At 42.5% G+C, this 24,298-nt stretch overlaps 1 protein-coding gene across 3 annotated transcripts in view; it reads left to right on the forward strand.

Annotated features, from left to right (window-relative positions):
* ITGA3 (integrin subunit alpha 3) overlaps positions 1-24,298 on the forward strand; it is a 149,867-nt gene that overhangs the window by 17,952 nt on the left and 107,617 nt on the right. For all 3 annotated transcript variants that reach the window (XM_063959890.1, XM_063959891.1, XM_063959892.1), the window contains exons 2-3: positions 18,826-18,953; positions 23,961-24,040. In XM_063959890.1, coding sequence (XP_063815960.1) covers positions 18,826-18,953; positions 23,961-24,040 — 208 coding nt within the window. The remainder of the gene's footprint in view (positions 1-18,825; positions 18,954-23,960; positions 24,041-24,298) is intronic.

Genomic DNA, 24,298 nt, shown 5'->3' on the forward strand with positions numbered 1-24,298 from the left:
GTGGTGATGGGGTGTTTAGGTTTAGGGTACGGGAAAGGTGGGTTAGGGTTAGGGGGTAAGCTTAGTTAAATAGTTCATGTCGGTATTTTCAACATCGGGATGCCTATGTCGGTATTTTGACAGCCAGCATGCCAACCATCGGGATCCTGATACCAACCCCATTAAAACATATATAATAACCCAAAAATTGGGCCTGATTCTGAGTCAAACTCAGGCACATCTGTGTGTGCATCTTTTGCCGCTGTAGTGTGCGCGACTTTATGCTGATCTTAAAACACAAACGTCAAAACCTGCACCTGCCCCATGCTATGTGCAGATCTCTGACAGACTACTGCCTCCAATGTTAGCGATTAATCATCTGATTTCGCTACAACTGCAGTGACACTCCTATAACATGTCCATAAGATGGTGCGTATCCGTGTGTCTTATGCCATTCCTCAGTCAGGAGCCCCTAATACATTATACTGTAGCTATGTTTTGGATATTAGCAATTTGGGTTTGAATCTAATCTATCTATCTATCTATCTATCTATCTATCTATCTATCTATCTATCTATCTATCTATCTATCTATCTATCTATCTATCTATCTATCTATCTATCTATCTCACTATATGCTGGGTCACCTCAGTTTTCCCTGTTCTGCTCTTGTCCAGGCGACACCCTCCATCCAACCCCACCATTCCTTCTCAGTATAACTACTTATTACAAAAGTAAACTTTTTTTTTACATATAGAAAGATTTCACATTCATGACATCGCTGAGCGACCTGTAACTTCTTTCGTTGAGAGATTTCATATTTATGTCATCACTAAGCGCACCATTTTCTATATTACAGTCACGTTAACAAGAGATGTTTTCCTTGGTCATTTTTAGATTGTCACATTACACTGTTGATATAATTGAAGAAGTGAGGGAGACTGAGGTTTTTCAAGGTAGTTGCTAGTCACACCTCCTGTGCAGACCACACCCTCACAACATCAACCACACCCCTAACATTACTAGTCACACACCCATGGTGTTTTCACATCCCCTGCCGTGGCATAAAATAGGCCCTTCTTAAATTTCAGCTCCAGGCCCATATGGACCTTAATCTGGCACTGGCTGCTCCACTATAGTGTGTCAGTCATCCCTCACGCACCTTCGTAGCCGGCGTTCTCCTCTCACATCAATGGCACGTGGTGTTTCGGAGTATTCACGTTGGTTATTTGTAATGATGTCATTTGTCCAGTCACGATACACCTTCACCACAGCAGCACGCGAACAGTTCACATACTGCGCTGTTTCAGAAACACTGCCGCCCTTGGCCAGAAAGCAGATAATCATCCCTTTTTGCAACTCTGATAAATCGCTCCTTTTACCCATGACAGCAATGAGTGATATGTGTGCAAACGGCCTATCACACACCTTATATACCCACCAAGCCAGCACACAACGCATGACGTACTTCATGGGCTACGCACTGTCGACGTGAAATGTAGGAGGTGGTCATAATAATGTGACTCAACCGTTTAGAAATGACACTAATGTCTTAGTGTCAACAGTTCATTTTTAGAAGTTGTGGTTTTCTATCTATTGGTATTTTCCCACTATGACCATCCATGCATAGTGACGGGTTTCAGAACAGAATCAGAGAATGCACTGACTTTACATCCATGTTCTTAGTAAATATAAATCATGCATTATAGCATCTTGAATATTCGAAAGTGTATTGCAGGATCACCTGATGTGAAATATAGGTACTCACAAAGAACAAGTAAATGATACCCAGTTATTATATGAAGTATCAAAGTGATAAGGTGAGGGTTTATTTAGATAATAATGTTAAAAAATAAAAAAAAACAGCAGAAAAAAAAAATGATGTATTCAATCACAATTAACATGATTTTGTTTTTCCCACAAGTTGAGTGCAACTGGAAAAGTAAATCTCCCATAATGCACCATTGATGTAGTTGTCATCAGGGTCCATCTTGTGCTGGTAGTTTATTATTATAGAACTCTTTATTATGATGTAAAGTAACAGAGGCGCTAGTCTTTATGTTATTTGTCCTTATGTTATCAGTCTTTGTAGCATACCATAAGGCAAATGTCCATCATATCAAGGGATAGTCCCAGCTTTTAAAGAATCATCGCTATAAATGTCTACCCCTATTTTTCTATTTTGACGATACAGAATGCCGTCCTCACTTTTAGTTCTTATTGTGTGACCATTGTATTATTATAATATTCATTAGATGAGTGCATTTACAGTGCAAAAACATGGATAAAACTATGGTCCTAATTCAGACCTGATCAAAGATGTACAAAAAAATGCCCATCTACGATCAAAATCTTAGGCATGCGGGGGCACAGGCAAGTCCGCACCGCATGCCGGGTCTTGCCTCCTCCTGCAGAAGTGCGAAAGCATCACACGGCAGTGATGCTGTCGCACCTGCCGAGTAGCTCCCTGCCTACGCAGCCTAGCTGCAAAGGCAGGCGGCTACCCGCCATGTTTTTGACCGCAGCAGCTGCATGTGACATCACGCAGCCGCCATGGCCCACCCCGCAAACGGTCCAGACATGTCTGCATTGTCTGGACCGCGCCTCCCCTCAAATCCACCGCAATGCTGTACCAACACCGCCGACACGCCCACGACCGTCCCCACACCGCTTCTGCCTGTCAATCAGGCAGAGGCGATTGCACAAGTGAGATGCTTTCGCATCTCATTGTGTGCGCATGTGCAGTGCGGCTGCTGCGTGTGCGCAAATGGCACAGGGCATCAGCCTGCGATCGCTGCCGTTGCAGCGACCAGGCCTGAATTAGGCCCTATGTTCATTGAACTTGTGCTGATGCATGCATCTATACATTGTAAATGGGTTGAGTATGCTTTACCGCCACTTGGGATCCTGGCGGTCAGTATACCAACCGCGGGATCCTGGCAGGGGGGGTGAGCGCAACAAGCACCTTGCGGGCTCGCTGCACTTGCCAGGCTGTGGGCTCAGTGGTGAGCTGCGCTCGCCACAGGTTCTATTTCCACTCTATGGGTGTCATGGACACCCACGAGTGGGAATAGTCCCTGCTAATCGACATGCCGACTGTTGGGATTTAGAGGGGGGCTGGATGTGGTCGTCGGTAATGTGACCGCTGGTCACATAACTACATCCCGTTTCAGTGTGTACATAGGGGCAATGCATGTGCCCTGCTCAAAAGGATGCATGGTCCTGCTAATGTAGGGCCGTATTGGAAGTATGCCTAATGCTTCCGTAGTTCTAGATTGCCCCCAGCCTCCCTATTCCTACAAAAACCCTGCATTGTCACAGCCTGAACAGTACTGCAGTCCCCTATAGGCTGGATTGTCCTGTCAAGAATTGTTCTAGTGCTCCACTGTCAATCTCTAGTGTGGATTCTGTGACATGCTTATGTGCACTGAGAAGTGTCCCTGCAAGTATGTGTAAGGTTGCAGACAGCATTAAGTTTTTATTGTGCTGTTATTGTATTTCAAAGGTATCTGTGAAACACAGTGTATAAGGGAATTCATGAGTATAAATTAATGCTTAAACATATAGCTAACATTTTACTGAGTACAGCCATTATTTTGTTTTGAGATATTATATGCTCTAAATGGTAGTATATCCTGTGTGCCTAATAGAAAGGTACAGAGTTTCCCTTGCTGTGTTTACCTGTATCAGTAGAGGTGTGGAGCATATAACATGTGTATAGGTGTGTGTCTAAGCTCAATTTCCTATTACGCATTCCATGGATTCTTTCAGTTCTCTGAGCTCCTCCCTGCTGCACATACCTCATTTCTTTGCAAATCTGTAGCCTGGGGGGCAGAATTCAGTCGTTCCTCCTCTAGCAAAAGAAAATGCAAGAGAGTCCACTATATATGCAGAATGACGCTCCCCATAAGTGCCGCTGTGGCTGGGAGACTAGTGACAACTCACTGTACTACTGAGAAGTTCATATCCTATATAATAAAAGACTAACGCTGCTTCTCACCTCTATGGAGGGAATTGAAGTGTTTTGCACGCCGGCGGCCAATATATGACGCCTGATGGAGCATTTCAAGTCTTGCTCCATTCGGGGGCACACAGCTGCCGGCACTGACATTATTGTTATGTTGTGCCGTCATTTTGATGGGCTGGTAACTAGTATACTTATATGGGCATTTGGTTAAACTACCTTTCCAGACCAATAATAAAAAGAAAATCTGATTACTTAATATATGTAGATATGGTAGTACAGGAAATCCATGTTTAGTATAGAAATCTTAAACTAGTTGACCCGATGCTTTTCTGATGCCAGAATTTGGATGCTGCCTTATAATAAAACTGTCGTTCAGACATAGATCAGTGCCATAAATCTGGGCACTAATAAGCTGGATGTGGTCTTGATGTTATCCAGTTTGACTACCCATGTTTATGATTACTTTATCTTAGTATCTGATTTATGTGACCATGACTACAGGCCAGATATTTTAAGGAGGTACCCACACAGTAGGGGTAATTCAGATCTGATCGCTAGGCCCCGCGCTCGTTCATCGTTGGTGTCGGGTCACTTATGCATGCAGGCCAATATGGACAATCTCATCCATATTAGTATGCACTGCTATGGAGCCAGGTGACAGGGGGAGTGAAGAAACTTCACTCCCCCCGTCACCTCCCCCTGCCGCTGGGTTGCCCGTCGGCCATATCCGCCGTCGGGCAGCTCAGTGGCGGATCGCCGACTGTGTAGGGCCCATTATCCGAACATCTGTTATGCAGTGTCATCATGGCCCAGTCCTTTAGACAACAATAATATCCAACTATTTTGGTGCTTGATATATGGGACTGTTGCAGTATAACAGTGCTGTGAATGCCATAGTCTATTATGATTTTTATGTTAACGTACAGTACTGTGTAATTTACATAGTTTTTTCCTGGTATTTGTTACTGGGAAGGTTTCACACCTTCTCATAGCTGAAAAGTCTCCTGCAGAGTACACATGCAGTACGTATGTAACCAGGCTACAGATGTGCTTCAACAGTCATTACCTGTTTTATTACACAAGTGTCTGCCACCCACATGGCTTTTTCTTCTTCCAGTGACAGATGTGGTAGTATATAGGTTTAGCCACCTGAAGATGGTGGGTACTTAGGTAAGGCTGCCAAGCAAACTATTTCAATCTCTGCACTTATGAAATTGGTATGTTTTCACTGCTCTGAAATTAGTTTGTAAATTAGTATGTAGCATGAAATTGCCATGTAATAACTGCAGACATAAAGTATTTATCTGACTTTCAGGAACAATATTATTATTATCCTTTATTTATATGGCGCCACAAGGGTTCCGCAGCACCCAATTACAGAGTACATAAACTAATAGTCAAACAGGAAAACAGCAACTTACAGTTGATGACAGTATAGGACAAGTACAGGGTAAATAAACATAGTTACATCAGCAGATGACACTGGAATAAGTATCAGGTGGCAGAAGACTGCTGGATGTGGTACAATTGAAGATTATTAAAGTAAGAAAGGATAAGCACATGAGGGAAGAGGGCCCTGCTCGTGAGAGCTTACATTCTAAAGACATACAAAGAATCAGGTAAAATGGGGGAATTGCAATGGCTTGTATCAAAAAATCAATATGATATTATAGGTATTACGGAAACATGGTGGGACGACTCCCACGACTGGGTTGCAAATTTGGAGGGGTATACACTTTTCAGGAGAGATAGGGCTACCAAAAGGGGAGGAGGGGTATGTCTCTATGTACAACCATCTCTAAAGCCAAGCATATTAGATGTTTTTTTACGAGGGGACTGGAGTTAACGTGGAATCACTATGGGTTGTGATCACAAGTGGGGGCATTGAAGCAAAAAAACTAGTCATTGGCATGTGTTACAAACAACCGGATATTAGCGTACAGGATGAGGAACAACTCTGGCAACAAATTGAAAAAGCTGCGGGAATGGGGGGACATCCTAGTGATTGGGGATTTCAACTATCCTGATATAAATTGGAGAAACGATTCATGTGTAAAAGCTAGGAGCAGCAGGTTTCTAAACACATTAAAGGATCAGTACTTGTCTCAATTAGCTGAGGATCCAACCAGAGGTAAAAATATTCTGGACCTAGTGATTACCAATAATGTGGACATTATATCAAACATTACAGTTGGGGAGACCTTGGGAAACAGTGACCAGAGGCGTAGCTAGGGTTTTCGGTGCCCAGGGCAAGATGGAAAATGTCGGCCCCCCCAAAAAACAAAACACCAAAAGGAGCATGTGCGCGTGCCGAAAAATGGGCGTGGCCACACTCCAGAAGGGGCGTGACCACACTCCAGAAGGGGTGTGGCCATGCACCAGAAGGGGTGTGGCCACTGAAAATGGCCCACAGTGCCAGATACATTGCCCCACAGTGCCGGATACATTGCCCCACAGTGCCGGATACATTGCCCCACAGTGCCGGATACATGCCCCACAATGCCGGATACATTGCCCCACTGTGCCAGTTACATGCCCCACTGTGCCAGATACATGCCCCACTGTGCTCTCTCCCCCCCCCCCCCCCCCCCGTCACTCACCGCTTGTGGCTCCACTGGCTCTCCTCTTATATGTGAGGGGAGGAGAGCGCAGCGCCTCTCCTTCCCCTCACCGCTCCAGGTCTCCGGCGGCTGTGTGGCGGCAGCTAATCAGGAGCCGGTCCGCAGGCTCTTATTGGCAAACGCCGCTGGAGACCGGACACACGCAGCGCTGCTAGTGCTGGCAGCTGCGGGGAGGGAGAGACGCTGCACTCTCCTGCCCTCACATTTTGGCGTGATGGAGGCGAGTGGGGCATGATGCCCTGGCCGCCGGCGGCTCCCCCCTCTCCTGGGCCTGCCAAGGCGCCCAGGGCACATGCCCCACTCACTCTACCCTAGTTATGCCTTCGACAGTGACCACTATATGATCTCATTCAACATTAGTGTAAAAAAACAAAGCTATAAGGAATCAACCAAAACATTAAAATTTCGAAAATCTAACTTCAATAGGCTGAGGCAGGCACTAAACAACATTGACTGGGAAGTTTTGTTTCAGGGTAAGGACACTTCGGAAATGTGGGATGCTTTAAAAGGGTTGCTTGATAGCAGTATTCACAAATTAATTCCCATGGGCAATAAACTCAAGAGTACTAAACACAAACCAATGTGGCTTAATAAGGAGGTCAAAAAAGAAATGGCTATTAAGAGGCGTGCTTTCAAAGCATTTAAATCAATTGGAGGGGAGGAGGTATTCCGTATTACAAGGAATGCAATAAAAGAAGCAAAAAGGTAATTAGAGCAGCTAAACAAAAAGCAAATAGCTATAGAGAGTAAAGCCAATCCTAAAAAGTTTTATAAATACATAAATAGTAAAAGGTTAAAAAAGGAGAATGTAGGTCCATTAAAAGATGAACTGGGAGCCCTGATAAACGATGACAAAATAAAAGCGGATATACTGAACAATTTTTTTTAATCAGTATTCACCAGGGAGGATCAGACGGTGACAGTAGTGCATAAAGCCAGAGACGATAATGATGCATGGCTAGATACTTGTTTAAGTGAGGAATTAGTCCTGGAGAGATTAAGCAACATAAAGATGAATAAATCACCGGACCCAGATGGCTTTCACCTGAGGGTTATTATGGAGCTTAGGGCTCAGCTAGCAAAATCCTTATACTTGATTTTCTATAGTTCAATTAGATCAGGTATGGTACCGAGGGATTGGAGTATAGCTGAGGTAGTGCCATTATTTACAAAGGGATAAAAAAATCATCCTGGGGACTGTCGACCAGTTAGTATAACCTCTATAGTGAGTAAAATATTGGAAGGAATTTTGAAAGATAGCATTGAGGATTATCTACGGAATTCCAAGTGTATTAGCAATAGTCAGCATGGGTTTGTGAGGGGCAGATCATGTCAAACTAACTTAATTAGCTTCTACGAGGAAGTGAGCGATAATCTCGACCAAGGTAAAGCAGTGGATGTGATCTTTTTAGATTTTGCAAAAGCCTTCGATACAGTGCCTCACAAGAGACTGATCATCAAATTAAGGGAACTCGGACTAGGAAATACTATTTGTACATGGATAGGAAATTGGCTGGATAACAGGGTACAACGAGTAGTGGTCAATGGGATGTTCTCTAGCTGGGCACCAGTAGTCAGCGGAATATCACAAGGGTCCGTAATTGGCCCGCTACTGTTTAATATATTTATTAATGATCTAGGAATAGGCCTGGAAAGCACAGTGTCAATCTTTGCAGATGATACTAAACTGTGTAAGGTAATTCATTCAGAAATCGATGTGGAGTCTTTACAAAATTACTTATTTAAACTTGAAACTTGGGCGTCTAAATGGAGAATGAGATTCAATATTGATAAATGCAAAGTTATGCACTTTGGGATTAGAAACAAACTTGCATCCTACACTCTAAATGGGGAAAATATAGGGGTAACTGTGGTGGAAAAAGATTTGGTGGTACTCATAGATAATAGGCTTAATAACAGTACGCAATGTCAAAATGCAGCAAAGAAGGGAAGTAAAGTCCTTGCGTGCATAAAACGGGGTATTGAGTCAAGGGACGAGGATGTAATCCTGCCTCTATATAAATCATTGGTACGTCCGCATCTGGAATATTGTGTTCAATTTTGGGCACCATATTATAAAAAAGATATCGGGGAGCTAGAAAGAGTTCAAAGGCGAGCTATTAAACTGATTAAAGGGTTAGAGATACTGGAGTATGAGGAAAGGCTTACTAGGTTAAATATGTATACACCAGAAAAGAGGAGACTAAGAGGAGACATTATTAATATCTTCAAATATGTAAAGGGTCATTACAAGGAGTTAGCAGGGGGTTTGTTTATTAATTAAAACTCTGTATAGGACACGTGGGCACTCGCTGAGGCTAGAGAAGTACACAACGTAGGAATTTTCACCGTAAGGGCAGTAAGAATTTGGAACTCCCTGCCGAAGAAGGAAATAATGGCAGACTCTGTAAATGTATTTAAAAATGCATTGGACAGTTTTCTAGCTGTAAAAGGCATCCTAGGCTATAGCATTTAATATATTGACATTATGTATATGGGAGTGATACGAAATATAGTTGTCAATAGGTACAAAACCATTATTTTGGTTGGTGCATTGTAATGTGTACTGCTTAATACGGATACAGGTTGAACTCGATGGGCATTTTGCCTTTTATCAACCTCACTAACTATGTAACTATGTAATCAACATACTATAGTTATAATATTTCACCACTGGTAATCTTTAGAACTTCCAGTACTGACTGTTGCACACAAACACATTGTACCATTTTATATATGCTGATTACCTTAAGAAAATTACATTTGTGCAGTTAACGGTTAAAATTAAATACTGAATAAATAGCTTCTGTATTGCATGCATATAGTAACTGTATATCACCCCTCCCCCTAACCCTACGGCTGTCTCTGTAGCCTGAGGCTCTTCTGTCTTTAGTCTCCTGCTGGAACATGCAAGTAAAGGGGGAGGTTGGAACTGTCACTGATGACAATGTTAGAGTTCACTCAGCTCACATATCTTGATTTCAGAGGTCAATGTGAGTTTGTAATATATATGTACTATAGATATATTTTCTGCGCAACAATAAATACTACAATTTACTGCTGTCTTTCTTCATTCTGCATTTATACTTTGGAGACATGTTATGACTCTACCATCCCAGTCTGCACATACCTGTACAGGATCTGTTATATGCTTATTATATATATATATATATATATATATATATATATATATATATATATATATATATATATTTACATACAGTCAGGTCCATAAATATTGGGACATCGACACAATTCTCATATTTTTGCCTCTATACACCACCACAATGGATTTGAAATTAAACAAACAAGATGTGCTTTAACTGTAGTCTTTCCGCTTTAATTTGAGGGTATTTACATCCAAATCAGGTGAACGGTGTGGGAATTACAACAGTTTCTATATGTGCCTCCCACTTTCTAAGGGACCAAAAGTAATGGGACAAACTAAACAATCCGAAAACAAACTTTCACTTTTTAATACTTTGTTGCAAATCCTTTGCTGTCAATTACAGCCTGAAGTCTGGAACGCCTAGACATCACCAGACGCTGGGTTTCATCCCTGGTGATGCTCTGCCAGGCCTCTACTGCAAATGTCTTCAGTTTCTGCTTGTTCTTGGGGCATTTTCCCTTCAGTTTTGTCTTCATCAAGTTAAATGCATGCTCAATCGGATTCAGGTCAGGTGATTGACTTGGCCATTGCATTAGATTCCACTTATTTGCCTTAAAAAACTCTTTGGTTGTTTTGCAGTATGCTTCGGGTGATTGTCCATCTGCACTGTTAAGCACCGTCCAATGAGTTCTGAAGCATTTGACTGAATATGAGCAGATAATATTGGCCAAGACACTTCAGAATTTATCCTGCTGCTTTTGTCAGCAGTCACATTATCAATAAATACAAGGGAACCAGTTCCATTGGCAGCCATACATGCCCACGCCATGACACTACCACCACCATGCTTCACTGATGAGGTGGTATGTTTTGGATCATGAGCAGTTCCTTTCCTTCTCCATACTCTTCTCTTCCCATCACTCTGGTACAAGTTGATCTTTGTCTCATCTGTTCATAGGATGTTGTTCCAGAACTGTAAAAGCTTTTTAAGATGTTGTTTGACAAACTCTAATCTGGACTTCCTGTTTTTGTGGCTCACCAATGGTTTACATCTTGTGGCAAACCCTCTATATTCACTCTTGTGAAGTCTTCTCTTCATTGTTGACTTTGACACACATACACTATCGTGGCCAATCCCGGGATCGGGAACCCGGGATTTAGGGCCAAAAATGGCCGGGATTCAATCCCGGGATTGAGGGATCAGCATTGAGCGTCCACAGGATGCTCAGACGCTGCCTGGCTTCCTTGTTCCGGCTCCCCAGCACAGCGTGAGAGGTCACTCTGCGCCGTCAGCCGCTGCTGGGAGCAGCGATCAGAAGTTGTTCCCCACCCGCCCGCACCCAGAATATGGTGAGTTATGTGTGCAGGGCGGCCGGGGCGAGGGGCGGCCACATAGCTAAAAGCCAATCCCCGGTATCCCGGGAATCCCGGGATTGGCCATTTTTCAATCCCGATACCCGGGATTGAAAAAAATGGCCCGGGATTGGCTTCCCTACCTCCTGGAAAGTGTTCTTGATCTGGGCAACTGTTGTGAAGGGGTTTTTCTTCACCAGGGCAATAATTCTTTTGTCATCCACCACAGTTGTTTTCCGTGGTCTTCCGGGTCTTTTGGTGTTGCTGAGCTCTCCGGTTCTTTCTTTTTAAGAATGTTCCCAACAGTTATTTTGGGCACACCTAATGTTTTTGCTATCTCTCTGATGGGTTTCTTTTGATTTTTCAGCCTAATGATGGCTTGCTTCACTGATAGTGGCAGCTCTTTGGATCTTATATTGAGAGTCGACAGCAACAGATTCCAAATGCACATGTCACACCTGGAATCTACTCCAGACCTTTTACCTGCTTAATTGATGATGAAATAAAGAGGGAATAACCCACTCCTGTCCATGAAATAGCTTTTGAGTCGATTGTCCCATTACTTTTGGTCCCTTAAAAAGCACATATAGAAACCGTTGTAATTCCTACACCGTTCACCTGATTTGGATGTAAATACCCTCAAATTAAAGTGGAAAAGTATGCAGTTAAAGCTCATCTTGTTTGTTTCATTTCAAATCCATTGTGGTGGTGTATAGAGCCCAAAATATGAGAATTGTGTTGATGTCCCAATATGTATGGACCTGACTGTATGTGTATGTATGTATGCATGTGTATGTATATATATATATATATGTGTGTGGGTGTATACGAAAACCACGGAGAGTTGAAACGGCCGTCGGGCTGTAGTACTAGGATCATGTCCAGATGTTTCTTTTGTAAGGAATAAACCCCTTTTTTCTTTTCATCATCAAAACGTGAGTGCTGGTCTTTTTTTCTTTTCTTTTGCAAAAGTGAGTGTGTGTGTGTGTGTGTGTGTGTGTGTGTGTGTGTGTGTGTGTGTGTGTGTATATATATATATATATATATATATATATATATGTATATATATATATATATATATATATATATATATATATATATATATATATATATATATATATATATATATATTTTAAGTGGGGATAGGGCCTATCTTCCAATTCTGTTTCTTCTTCACTAGCTTGATTACTTCCAGGTAGGTACAGATAGGTACCTTGGGAGAGATTTTTCATATATCCTAATATTCATAACACATTAAGGGCCTAATTCAGTAAGGATTGCAAATTATGCTAATCAGCAGAATTTGCAGTCCTTTTGCTAGCATACTGGGGGCCGTCCATCATAGGGCAAGGCCGCCCAGTATGCTGACCGCCGCCTCCCCCCCTTCAACAAGCAGAAATTGCGAACGAATCGCAATTTCTGCTTGTTAGCAGAAATAGAGGATGCCTCCTGCCACCATGTTCCCGATCGCGGCGGCTGCAAATGACGTCACGCAGCTGCCGAGATCACGCCCCCGTTCGTGCCGCACAGCCCCCCCTCCTCCCGTTTGCCCACCTCCACCCCCGCAATGCCCCGTCTCTGCCCTGGAGAGGCGAACGCATTTTCTGTGGCCCCCCCAAACCAGAAAATGCGGGCGCTTGCGCAGGATGGGCGCTGCGCCTGCATATTTTTCTCAGTTTTTGCACACTGCGATCCAACCTGAGTTAGGCCTCAAAGCACACCTCTGACCCATCCAAACAGCACACATAGGCATATTTAGGTACTTGTAAATATTAAGCATCCCCGGGTTATTTCAAGGGTGGACTACAGCAGTGGTTACAGTTGCGTAGTCTATAGATTGTATGCTTGCAAGTAGGGCTTTCCTACCTCAATGTCTGTCTGTTATTACCCAGTGTTGTTTTATTACTAATGTTCCAATAAGCACAACAGAAGATACTGCGCTATATAAGAAACTGATAATAAATAAACAAATAATAAATACACATGTTGAATGGCAGTACTCAGCACTTCAACTAGTAAATACATATATGTCCAGTTTTTACTATGTAAAGATGCCATTGGTACAGTATAAACTTTCTTACCTCCCATAGGCACTTTTGCTTCCCCTCTTCCTCCTGTCACTCCATATAGAGGTTCACGTCTCTAATTCCTCTAAATGTAACCTGTATGAGAAATCAGACTGTGAATAATAATATTCTATCAGTAACCTTAACATACCATTGTGGGGTTTTTTGATATACAGGACAGGCAAGTATATATAACAGTTCCCTTCTATCCTGGAATGTCTGGGAATCTCTGATCAGAGTGAGACCTCTAAATGGGGGTACACACGGAGAGGTGTTTGCTTAATTTCTAAGCAATCTGAGAAATTAAGCACGGATCACTCCGTGTGCCCCATAGCGATAGCTATCGCTGACTCTAGATTGGCATGCATGCATGCCAAATCTAGTCGGATCGTTCCTTTCACCGCTGGGTGAAGTGAACGGTCCCCCCCCCCCCCCCTCCCCCTCCTCGCTCAGCACACATCGTGCTGAGTGCTGAACATTATGTGCTAGATCAGTGCGCATTTTCTTATTTAAAAATCTATAAAAAAACAAAACAAAACCACAATTGATTCTATGGCACAGTCTGTAATACAGTACAATATATATATTTTGTTGTTCAAACACTACATGTTATTCTGTGGCATACATTCTAATAGCCAAGCATGGTAGAAGTGTGAGTGGAGTTAGTGCCTCCATAGTTTACCCTCTATCTGTACTGTTAACTAGGTGTAAAGTGGTATATAGCACTGCATAGTCCCTGTGGTATATGTTTTATATACATTGTATTTTTAATCATGGTGGGTCTTAGGCTGCATACACACTATGAGATATTTGAGAGATATTGATATGAGATATATTACATACAACATACCCTCCAACTGTACCTTTTTGGCAGGTACAGTACCTTTTTTTTTTTTTTTATGGTCGGTACCTGCCAAAAAGGGCTTTGTACCGATTTTTGACTCTCCAAATTTCCATTGAAAGTATAGGAAAGGGGGCATGTCCACACCCCATTTCCGAATTTGGACTGGTTTTTATGTGTAAAATGTTGGATGGTATGCATACAATATTGCTGATATTGTATGATTGCATACAATATTGCATAGTGTGTACACACGATTTATCATATGATGTGCGGGTCACATTTGTCATCCAACATTTGACCTGCATGCTATCTTGATGGTGCAATATCGTGAGCTTTTTTTGTAGTGTATACATACAACTATATGATTTTAGGGCATTGACGTCATCCTGGACCCTCCTCCTTCTTCTGCTCCCTTAAAAAACTACTCCAGCCCCATAAGATATCATTTTATCTTATCTTATTGTTTCATCGTATAGTGTGTATGCCCGATATTGTATGTCGGGAAATTGTATACAATATTGCATGGGGCGCACATCGTACTAGTGTGTACATAGCCTTAGATTTTGCATTGCTATTGTGTTGGGGTAGTTATGTAAAGGTATGTATTGGCACCATTTATCTGTGTAAAATGTCATTCAGAAGGCTGGCAACACTGTATACGGCTTTTGTCCGCAATACGTACAGTACGTACTAGTTATGACATAGAGTTGGTACTGCCTCTGCTTGCTCTGTGTACTAATTTCTTGTTGTAGTGTTTTATGTCATTGAAGCTTGGCATAGCACCCATGTGATCTGCCTGCATTCGTCATTGTGCTGAAGCTTGTGTGCATGAATGAATGTTGGCACTGCCCGCGATGTGTCATTTAGGGTGTGGTGTAGGGAATGTTATCTACAGCTTCCTCTGAATCACCTCCTACCCAGGCATTCCAGACATGCAGGTAGTAGTCTATGGTTAGTCACACAGGAGAATCTCTTACCATTTCCCCTAATCTGACCAGGCCTATTAAGCTCCTTTGAATTTAGTCATAATTGTACTGCATAAAATCATATCATTTCTCCGGCAATGATCTGCAACATTAGCCACTTGACAGTAGAAGGTGCTTTTAGGCAAACACTTAATTCATTCTGTTATGGTACAAAACAAGATGTAATACTCCCCGGTCTCCTCAGTTCATCAGACATTAACCCCCTCAGGCCCTTAATATTTTACACAGTCTTTCAACACTTGCAGCATGTGCTAGCTAGAAGCTAGACCACATGAAAGCTAACTGTGTCACCAACTGTTATGAAACTACAAGTCCCAGCATGCTTTGAGGCAGTTTCTTATGTAGAGAGAAGTCATTGTGTCCACTCTGCTATAGTAGATAATGGAGTAATGTGGTTATAGTTTTCAGGTATGTTGGTTAGGAACACATTCACATACAGCCCATTTGCTGACTAAATCCAGGCGACCTTAATCTAAACACTTTGTCAGGATGTTGGGGAGAGAAGGCAAGTGGGAGGAAGCAGAGAGCGAGATGAGGAATGAGAAATGGTGGGGGAGATAATAAATTAAAGCCTGGAGAAAGATTATATAGGAAGACTGTAAAAATGCAATTTTTCAACAGTATTTGAGTAATACAGCCTATGTGTAACTAACATTTTTGGCATATTTTATTGCAAATAGGAAGGTATGTGTAGGAGCTGCCATGTAGCCCAGAGTCTGGTTGGGCCTGACTAGTGGTGGTGTTGGTTGGGGGATGGTGGGGATGACTAAAGGAACATGCTTAGTGGCCTGTTTGTATGGGCACAGAAAGCCTTTTCTCCTGTGATAAAGGTTGTATTTGCAGGAATGTTTTCATAAAGTCATCTACTGGGTACTCTGGTTTCCTCCTACTATCTAGAAATATACTGGTAGGTTAATTGGCTCTTGACAAAAAATTAACCCTAGTGTGTATAGGTGCGTACATGTGTTTAAGGCAGACTAGATGGTCCAAGTGGTTTCTATCGGCCGGCAAATTCTGTTTCTATCTCTTGGCCGCTATTGCTGTTGACTGTCAGCTGAGGTGGGAGAAGGAGAGAACAAGCCCTACACAGTATGTGCCGCTAACACACAGGGAGGTGTGTGTGTTGGTCGGGGGGGGGGGGGGAGACCACTTAAGCACATTTTTATTGGGTGAGCAGTTGTCAACCAGAACAGACATTGACCCTTCATGGGTTTTTATTTGTGCCCAGAACGGATGAATTTAATGCAAGGCAGAAGTTTATGCTGTCCCTCTGTACTGGCTGCAGGTAAAGTTTAACATCAATAAGACTGTAAATTACTACTTAACATAAAATTCCAAATCAATCAGATCGGATGTTCACAACTATCTAAATAAAAAAAGTCTATAATAGTGGTTCCCAAACTTTTTGAGTCATGGCATATCATATCAGAATTGTTTTCACGGCACACCTAAACCAAAAGTTTCTTATTGAGAAATACAGAATTTTAAATTGTGTTTATACCTTATGTCATCCTTAGGTTCAGTAATGAGGTGATGGACAGGATTCACTTTTGTTTGTCCACATATTTTATGACCGGTTTTGTATATTACAGTGACTGTAAACAATTTGAATTGGTCCTTGACCACCAGCTCAGCCAGGGCACCCCTGCAAGAACCCTGAGGCACCCCAAGGTGCCACGGTACAAAGTTTAAGAACCACTGGTCTATACCATTACAGCGCTGATTCATATATTGGACATTATTAAAGAGGTTAACAGTTTATATGTAGTTTTATTATTCCCTTCTCATAAGTCATTTCAGAGTGAGGGTGGCCCACTGTGTATAGTAAGGATGCATTCCACTGCCGCTCAGTGGCTTGTACTATGCTGCATAACAAATATACATTTGTATAAGATATCAGTACCGCATGCACATGTTTTGGTAACACAAGATAAGCTTCAACCATTTGGCCTGACCTCCATAGCCATTGATCATTGCACAAACATTGGGCCAAATTAGACCTGATCACAGCAGCAAAACTGTTCTCTATTGTGCAAAACAATGTGCACTGCAGGGGGGTGGGGGAGTCAATGTAACGTGTGCAGAGAGAGTTCGATTTGGGTTGGTTATTTTGTTTCTGTGCAGGGTAAATACTTGCTGTTTTATTTATACACTTCAATTTAGATTTAATTTTGAACACACCCAAATCTAAAGGCCCGTACACACTGGTCGATATATCGGCCGTTCTCTTGAACGGCCGATATATCACGGGACCGTCGGCCAGTGTGTACGGCCGATACGTCTGTGAACTCCGTCGTTCACAGACGTATTGCGTCGGCCGCGCAGCACAGCCGACAGCCAATATATCTACCGATATATTGGCGCGTCGCTGTGTGTGTACGGGGCGGTCGGCCGACCGCCCGTACACATGCTGCGGCGGCCGGCGGTGATTGACAGCTGAACTGGGCGGGCGTGTGTACACGCCCGCCCAGTTCATGACGTCAGTCCCCGACGGATCGGGCAGTGTGTATGCACAGCACACTGCCCGATCCGTCCATAGATATATCTGCAGATCAGTTGATCTGCAGATATATCTGCTAGTGTGTACCCACCTTCACTCTCTCTACACATTTTACATTTGCCCCACCTGCACTGCACATGGGGCCTAATTCAGATCTGATTGTATATGAGCTAAATTTAGCACATCTGCGATCAGTCACACAGACATGCGGGGGACGCCCAGCAAAGGGCTAGTCCACCCCGCATGTCAGGCCCGATCCCGACAAAAGCATTGCACAACGGCGATACTTTTTACTTTATGAGTAGCTCCCTACCTGTGCAGCTCCTGCGAGCTGGCAGGGAGCTACTCGTCGCTGTGAGGGTCGCAGCGGCTGCATGTGACGTCACGCAGCCACCGGTCCCCACCCCCCGCACGGTCCGGTCACACCTGCGTTGCCCGGATTGAGCCTCCTAAACGGTGGCTAAACGCCGCGGCACGCCCCCTCCCGCCCAGCGACCGCCTTGGCCTGTCAATGAGGCAGGGCTGAGACGGCCCAAGGTTTTCTGAATTAGGCCCAAGGTTTTGCATATTAGAAAACAATTTTGCTGCTGCGATCAGGTCTGAGTTAGGCCCATTGAAAATGCGTTTTCAGTCAGGGTTCTATATTGATCAGTGTAGCTACACCCGTGCTTTAGTTTTGTTGACTCTCTTTTTTGTTAGTTTACTGACAAAATTTCCATGTATGGAGCTGTAGTAGAACACCTTAATTTTTGTGATTCCATAATGGCATTGTGTGATGGGCTGCTCAAAATGGGATGCGGTTATGTTGGCATGCTAACAGGGACTTTTTCCATTCTGTGGGTTTCCACAACACCCATAGAGCTGGAATAGAACCTGTGGCAAGCGCAGCGAGCCACCGAGCCCGCAGGGGGCTTCAGTGCGCTCGCCTCCCATCGGCAATCTCTACACCAGGATCCCAATGTTGGTATGGTGACTGGTGGTATCTCAACCGCCGGTCACCCATACCCAACCCGGAACATGTATGATGTTGGGCTATTTGAAAATCATAGTAGCGTGTATGGAAAATCATCCTAATTTAATCAATCAGAAATAAATGGTGAGGAGGCAAAACATGGTTATATGGTGGCACAGGGGTTTCTTGCACCCCCATCACAGCATAATTAGTTACCAGTTACTTCAATGGCGTATAAATGGTACATTCAGGTATTGAATGTATGCAAAATACTACTGGTACAATTTTGACATGTTCATTGAAAGGATTGCATCAAACCATCCATTTTATTTACAACAATTTATACATCTTCTAACATTACATGTGTGTTACTGTATATTTACATATGTTGTGTAACTAATAATAAAAATATATTTTTGTCAATGACCTCTATTTTGTATCGTACACAGGCTGCTTTCAGGAGCTCCACAAGATGCAGCGCCCCCTGGTGTAAAAGCTAACAGAACAGGTGCTCTCTATGCCTGTCCCATCACCACCTTAACATCAGACTGTTTCAGAGTGTCCATCAATCAGGAAAGTACGTTTGGGAATAACTCACCACAGTGTTCTAATATGCTGTCACTGTCAGTCATTGCTATAATATGAGTTGGCTTCTGTGGTGTTGGAATATCGGGTTGGGGCTGAAATGCCAGGCGGGCGGGATGCCGGCAGTCAGAATATAACACACGTATAAGAATGATGATAAGTCATGGGAAAGGGAAACTCTGAATGAAACATTATTTAGAATTTTTTTGAAACTTTTGTTTTCAATGGTTGTACTCCCAATGACAGTTTCCATATTAGCGGCGTTGCTGCCCAATGCCATGGGTCAGTGATAGCCAACCTAATACACTTTTGTGGGTAGTCCTTTAACATCTGAAAGTGCTGCACATTACTCTGAATCTCAGTAATAAGTTAAAACTATTAATTTATTAAGGAAATACTATTAAGGAAATATATTTTTGTCGTGAGGTGCTGGGCTTAATAACTTGAATTGTCAGGCCCTGTCACCAACAGCTGGCACCTGCATCTCCTCACAGACTTGCTTCATATATCTTCCCATTTTCACCCTGTAATGTGGGCAGTGAGCATCAGAATTATTGTGGACATTGGGCCTAATTCTGAGTTGATTGCAGCAGCAAATTTGTTAGCAATTGGGCAAAACCATGTGCACTGCAGGGGGGAAAGATATAATATGTTCAAAGGGAGTTAGATTTGGGTGGGGTGTATTCAAACTGAAATCTAATTTGCAGTGTAAAAATAAAGCAGCCAGTATTTACCCTGCACAGAAACAAAATAACCCACCCAAATCTAACTCTCTCTGCAAATGTTATATCTGCCCCCCTGCAGTGCACATGGTTTTGCCCAATTGCTACCAAACTTGCTGCTGCGATCAACTCAGAATTACCCCCATTGTGTAGCATTTCTGTCTCTTTATCAGTAGAGTATAACGGTAGTGTGAGTAAAATGGTACAACCGAGCACAAGACACTAGGCATACCAGTCACACTGCCCATGTCTAACCACACTTCCATAGCAATAGGAGCAGCACAATCTGACACCTCCTTTTCACTTGCAGAGGAACTGGTTCATGTGATAAGGGTAATTAACCCTACTCCATCTGTACAGCAAGGTACAGGAGAATTGTTAGCATAATTCCAGTGATAAAATACATTAGGCTTCATTAACTATGAAAAATGTGAGCTTTCCTAGAATCATTCATCGTGATTTATGCTTTTTGTAACCATGGAAGAGATTTTAGCAAAATACGAAAAAGAGGTTATTCATAAAGAGCAGCTAGATTGTCTAATTACAGACACGTCCTGTGGGATCTTGTGTGGGAAAAATGTGTCTGTTTAGTTGAGCAGTAACAGCATAGTTAGTAAATAGTAAAGTAATACTATTTTTTAATTCATATTCCCTACAAAATATTTTTATATTTATTATAACCTGACAACCCAAGTGTTGTAGTCTGTGATTGTACATACTCCACCCTTCTTTTTCACTTGAGAAAATGTTTGTTTGTTTTTTGTTTTTTTTACACTTTGTTGCAACAATGGTCCTGATCCAGAAAGGGATGATGTAGATTTTTTACGACGTAGAGATATTTTTTGCCAAACTGCGCACGAGCTGTGATGGTCTTGCACCAAGGGTCGCAGTGAGGATTTCTTTGAAAAATGACTGACATACACCATTTGTGAGCAGGCTGCTAAAACTCAGGATTGTCACAACCATTTTGGTGTAATGTAACTGCCTGCGACTGCTATCCTGTATGCAGTCAAAAAGGATCCGGCGTCTCTGTTCCGTCAGCCAGTTTTGCGGGTCCATAGCCTTACTCATGAGGTCAATTATCGACTGTTGTGTGTCCAATGGTTGCGTCTTCCTGCACAAGTGGCAGCTCTGCGTCTCAATACAAATACCAGCACCCTGCAAGTCACATACAGGTCCAATGTTGCAGTGACAGTGCTGTTATGGCCCTGTATATTGTAGTACAGCCGCTGCATACAAATTCACAGCTCTGAAGGCATTTTTGCCAATCTCTGAGTAGCCCTTATTGCTACAAAGAAGCTTATATCTTTAGCGGTTTCTCAATATTAATACTGGAAACTGTAAAATTGTCTTCGGTAATTCAGCTTGTACAAAACTCAGAAGTCACTTGCACATAATTCAGCTATTCTCCTGTGATGCCAATATTCAAGGGCTGCCTACTGCCCTCTGAGCTTTCATCTGCAGCTCCTTCCTGATTTTATTTTATATTGTCCGTTATATTAGTTACAGCTTTGAATACACAATGCCTGCTAACATGGCACATAGGTGTGTGTTTCTTTAATTAAATGTATTGTTTTAACTTGTTACCAAGATTAAGGGTAATGTGCAGCCCTTTTTTTGAAGGTTAGAGGGCTGTACGGTGAGCCCCTGAAGAGCCGCAGGGGATTTAAGGATGACCTAAAGAGATTTAAGTGCAGCAGGATCTGCCCACAAAATGTCTGTCTCCAGTGTGGTAGGAGATATGTGCCCTTTTATATAGGAGGCTAATTGCTGTTACGGTAGTGTAATAACATAAAATCACAGTGGACAGTAACAGAAAAATTAGGTAACAGAGAACCCTATTAATAGGAAGTATTTTTTAAATGATTTCATATCCTTTAGATATTTTTCATGATTTACACACTTTTGCGTAGCCAAGTGCTACTTGACTTGAAATTTCAGTTAGTGTAAATATAACCTTATAATTGTGCGTGGAATTTCATGTATCATGAGTCTGCATCCTGATGTTTCACAGCTGCTGGAAACTAGAGTACAGCTCCCACATGTCTCCAGCCAGTGGGAGGGAAAGGCTTGTAGCTTGGCATCTGGAGAGGAGCAGGTTGCAGCTGCCCTATGTAGCAAGTGCTTTGCTACAGATGTGCTACCATTGCAGTTTTACAAATTGTTACTGGTTTTATGCATATTAGCAGGGAAAGCAAACTGAAATTTAACACTTTACACAACATTCATTCCAATGGCATGTGGTGTGTAAATATCAACTGTAGGTTTTCTGCATATGTACAGCAAGTAAATACATGTTTCCTTCAACAACTTATCTTGCCTGCACCAGCTAGAAAATAGTCTGTATGACTTATTTCTTTATTTTCAGTTTCTTTCCACTCTTCTTCCATTACGGTGTGTTGAACAATAGGAGAGATTTGGGGTCTATTTATGAAGCAGTGAAAAGAGAGTCAGTGGAGAAGTTGCCCATGGCAACCAATCAGCTGCTCCATACAATTGTATAGTATGCAAATTATAAATGTTACTTCACTGCTGATTGGTTGCCATGGACAACTTCTCCACTGGCTCACTTCTCCACACTTTTCACTGCTTCATGAATAGACCCCTAAGTGATATACATATCTCCACTGGCATACATGGTACAAACAATTCCTAATTCATGCAACAAAATATTTTGGACTCCGTCCACTTGTCATTTCATGGTAGATTCAGTTCTCTTGACAGTGAGAGTGGAGATTTTGCTTTATATCAGGGTTTCTCTTAATACATAATTCCAACCCCAGCCCCTTCTCTTGTATATTACTTTGGGCAGAATATTTGAAAAATGTTGACATTACCTTTCCCAACTTTTGGGGAGTGCTTTAAGAACCAGCAAGTTGCTGGTAGATCATGCTAGGATGGACTGACAGGTGCACAGCAGATTTTGGTACTGAACGGTCCAAATATTTATTATTTTCTATTATTGAAAAGGTTCCACCAAGCATAGCACCATTCTGAGAGAATTTCTATAGTGTAAACAAACAATATAATATAAAAAGTTCACACAGACTGTACAGGGGCAAAACTCAGTGAGCTTAATGGTAACAAATGAGAGACTGTTATTGACAATAGCAGTCAATAACCCTGTGCCCTGGGAAGAGCAGATGGAAAGGGACACATGCCCAGATTTATCAAGCCTTGGAGAGTGATAAAGTACCAACCAATCATCTCTTAACTGTCATTTTTGAAACACCGCCTGTAACATGGCAGTTAGGAGCTGATTGGCTGGTAATTTATCACCATGCAATTTATCACTCTCCAAGGCTTGTTAAATCAGGGCAACAATGAATGGATATGAGGGGGGCGCATACTGGAGACAAGGATAGCGCAGGATGAGAGCCTAGAGGGTAGAGGGCCCTGTTAGTGCGAGTTTCTACTCTATGGAGTTAAAGAGTAAAACTGGGAGGTGACCTGGGAAGAGACGAGGAAGGAAGACAGAGAGCTTGAGTTAAGAGTGAGAGGAGGACTGTTAGGCTTTGAACAGTAGTATTTTCAGGGTGTGTTTGAATCCCTGCTGGTTGGTAGACAGTTTGCTAGGCCAGGGAGTTAGTGGAAGAGTGGAGAGGGCGAATGAGAGGCTGGATTGAGATCAGGTGGGAGATGCATGGGGAGGAGGAGCAACCCGACGACTGTGAAAGTGAGGAGTTTAAATTGGATTCTGGCAGCAAGGGAGAGGTCAAAATAGAGTAATGAGAAAGTAAGACAAGCAGTAACATTAAGGGTAGATTTAAGATGGGAAAGGCAGAGGAATGGAAGACCAATGATTAGTAGGTTACAGTAGTCCAGATGGGAAGTGGCAGGTGTGTGAATAAGACATTTTATACATAGATTCCAGAGTGAGGAAAGACCTGATAATGAAGATGTTGCAATGGGGATAAGATATACAGTAGTATAAATGTGGAGGAGGAAGGAGTGAGGGTAGTTAAGGAGGACACACAAGGAGCAGGCTTGGGGGACAGGTGAGGGGATAGCGTTAGATACAGGAACAGTGAGGTTGTTGGGAAAAGGGACTTTGGAGGGTGGATAAACAATAAGGTATATCTTACATAGATATTTTGATATTCAAATTGAATAATTGAGACAGTTGGAAATGAGACAGGGATGGAGGGATATAGGTCAGGGTAGGAGAGAGTTTAAAGTCCTAAAAACTTGTAGTTATGTTTTTTTAAATAATTATTTTTTGCTCTGTCCATGGCTGCCTTGTAACTACAATGGATATGCTATTGTTTCCTAAACAGGCCAGCCTGGTAAAAACATAATTGAGGATATGTGGCTGGGAGTCACAGTGGAGTCACAGGGTCCTGACGGTCGCGTTCTGGTGAGTTATTTGTTCTGCATGCACTGTTGCTCTCTCTGTACACCATGTTTTTGATCCTACTCATGGATCTTATGGATTCATGCACTGGTCACTGATATTGGAGGTAAGATGTGCTTGTCACTGCTGGTCAGGGTCATTTGGGTAGTTTCTGTTGTCATTATGATTTAAAAAGAGTAAACACAGTTGTTTGACAATAAATGGCTTCACCCAACCACTAACCATGAGTGAGAGAAAAGTTTGTGAGTTATCATTCATATT

The sequence above is a fragment of the Pseudophryne corroboree genome, chromosome 3 (assembly GCF_028390025.1).
Source record: "Pseudophryne corroboree isolate aPseCor3 chromosome 3, aPseCor3.hap2, whole genome shotgun sequence".
Lineage (NCBI taxonomy): Eukaryota > Metazoa > Chordata > Amphibia > Anura > Myobatrachidae > Pseudophryne > Pseudophryne corroboree.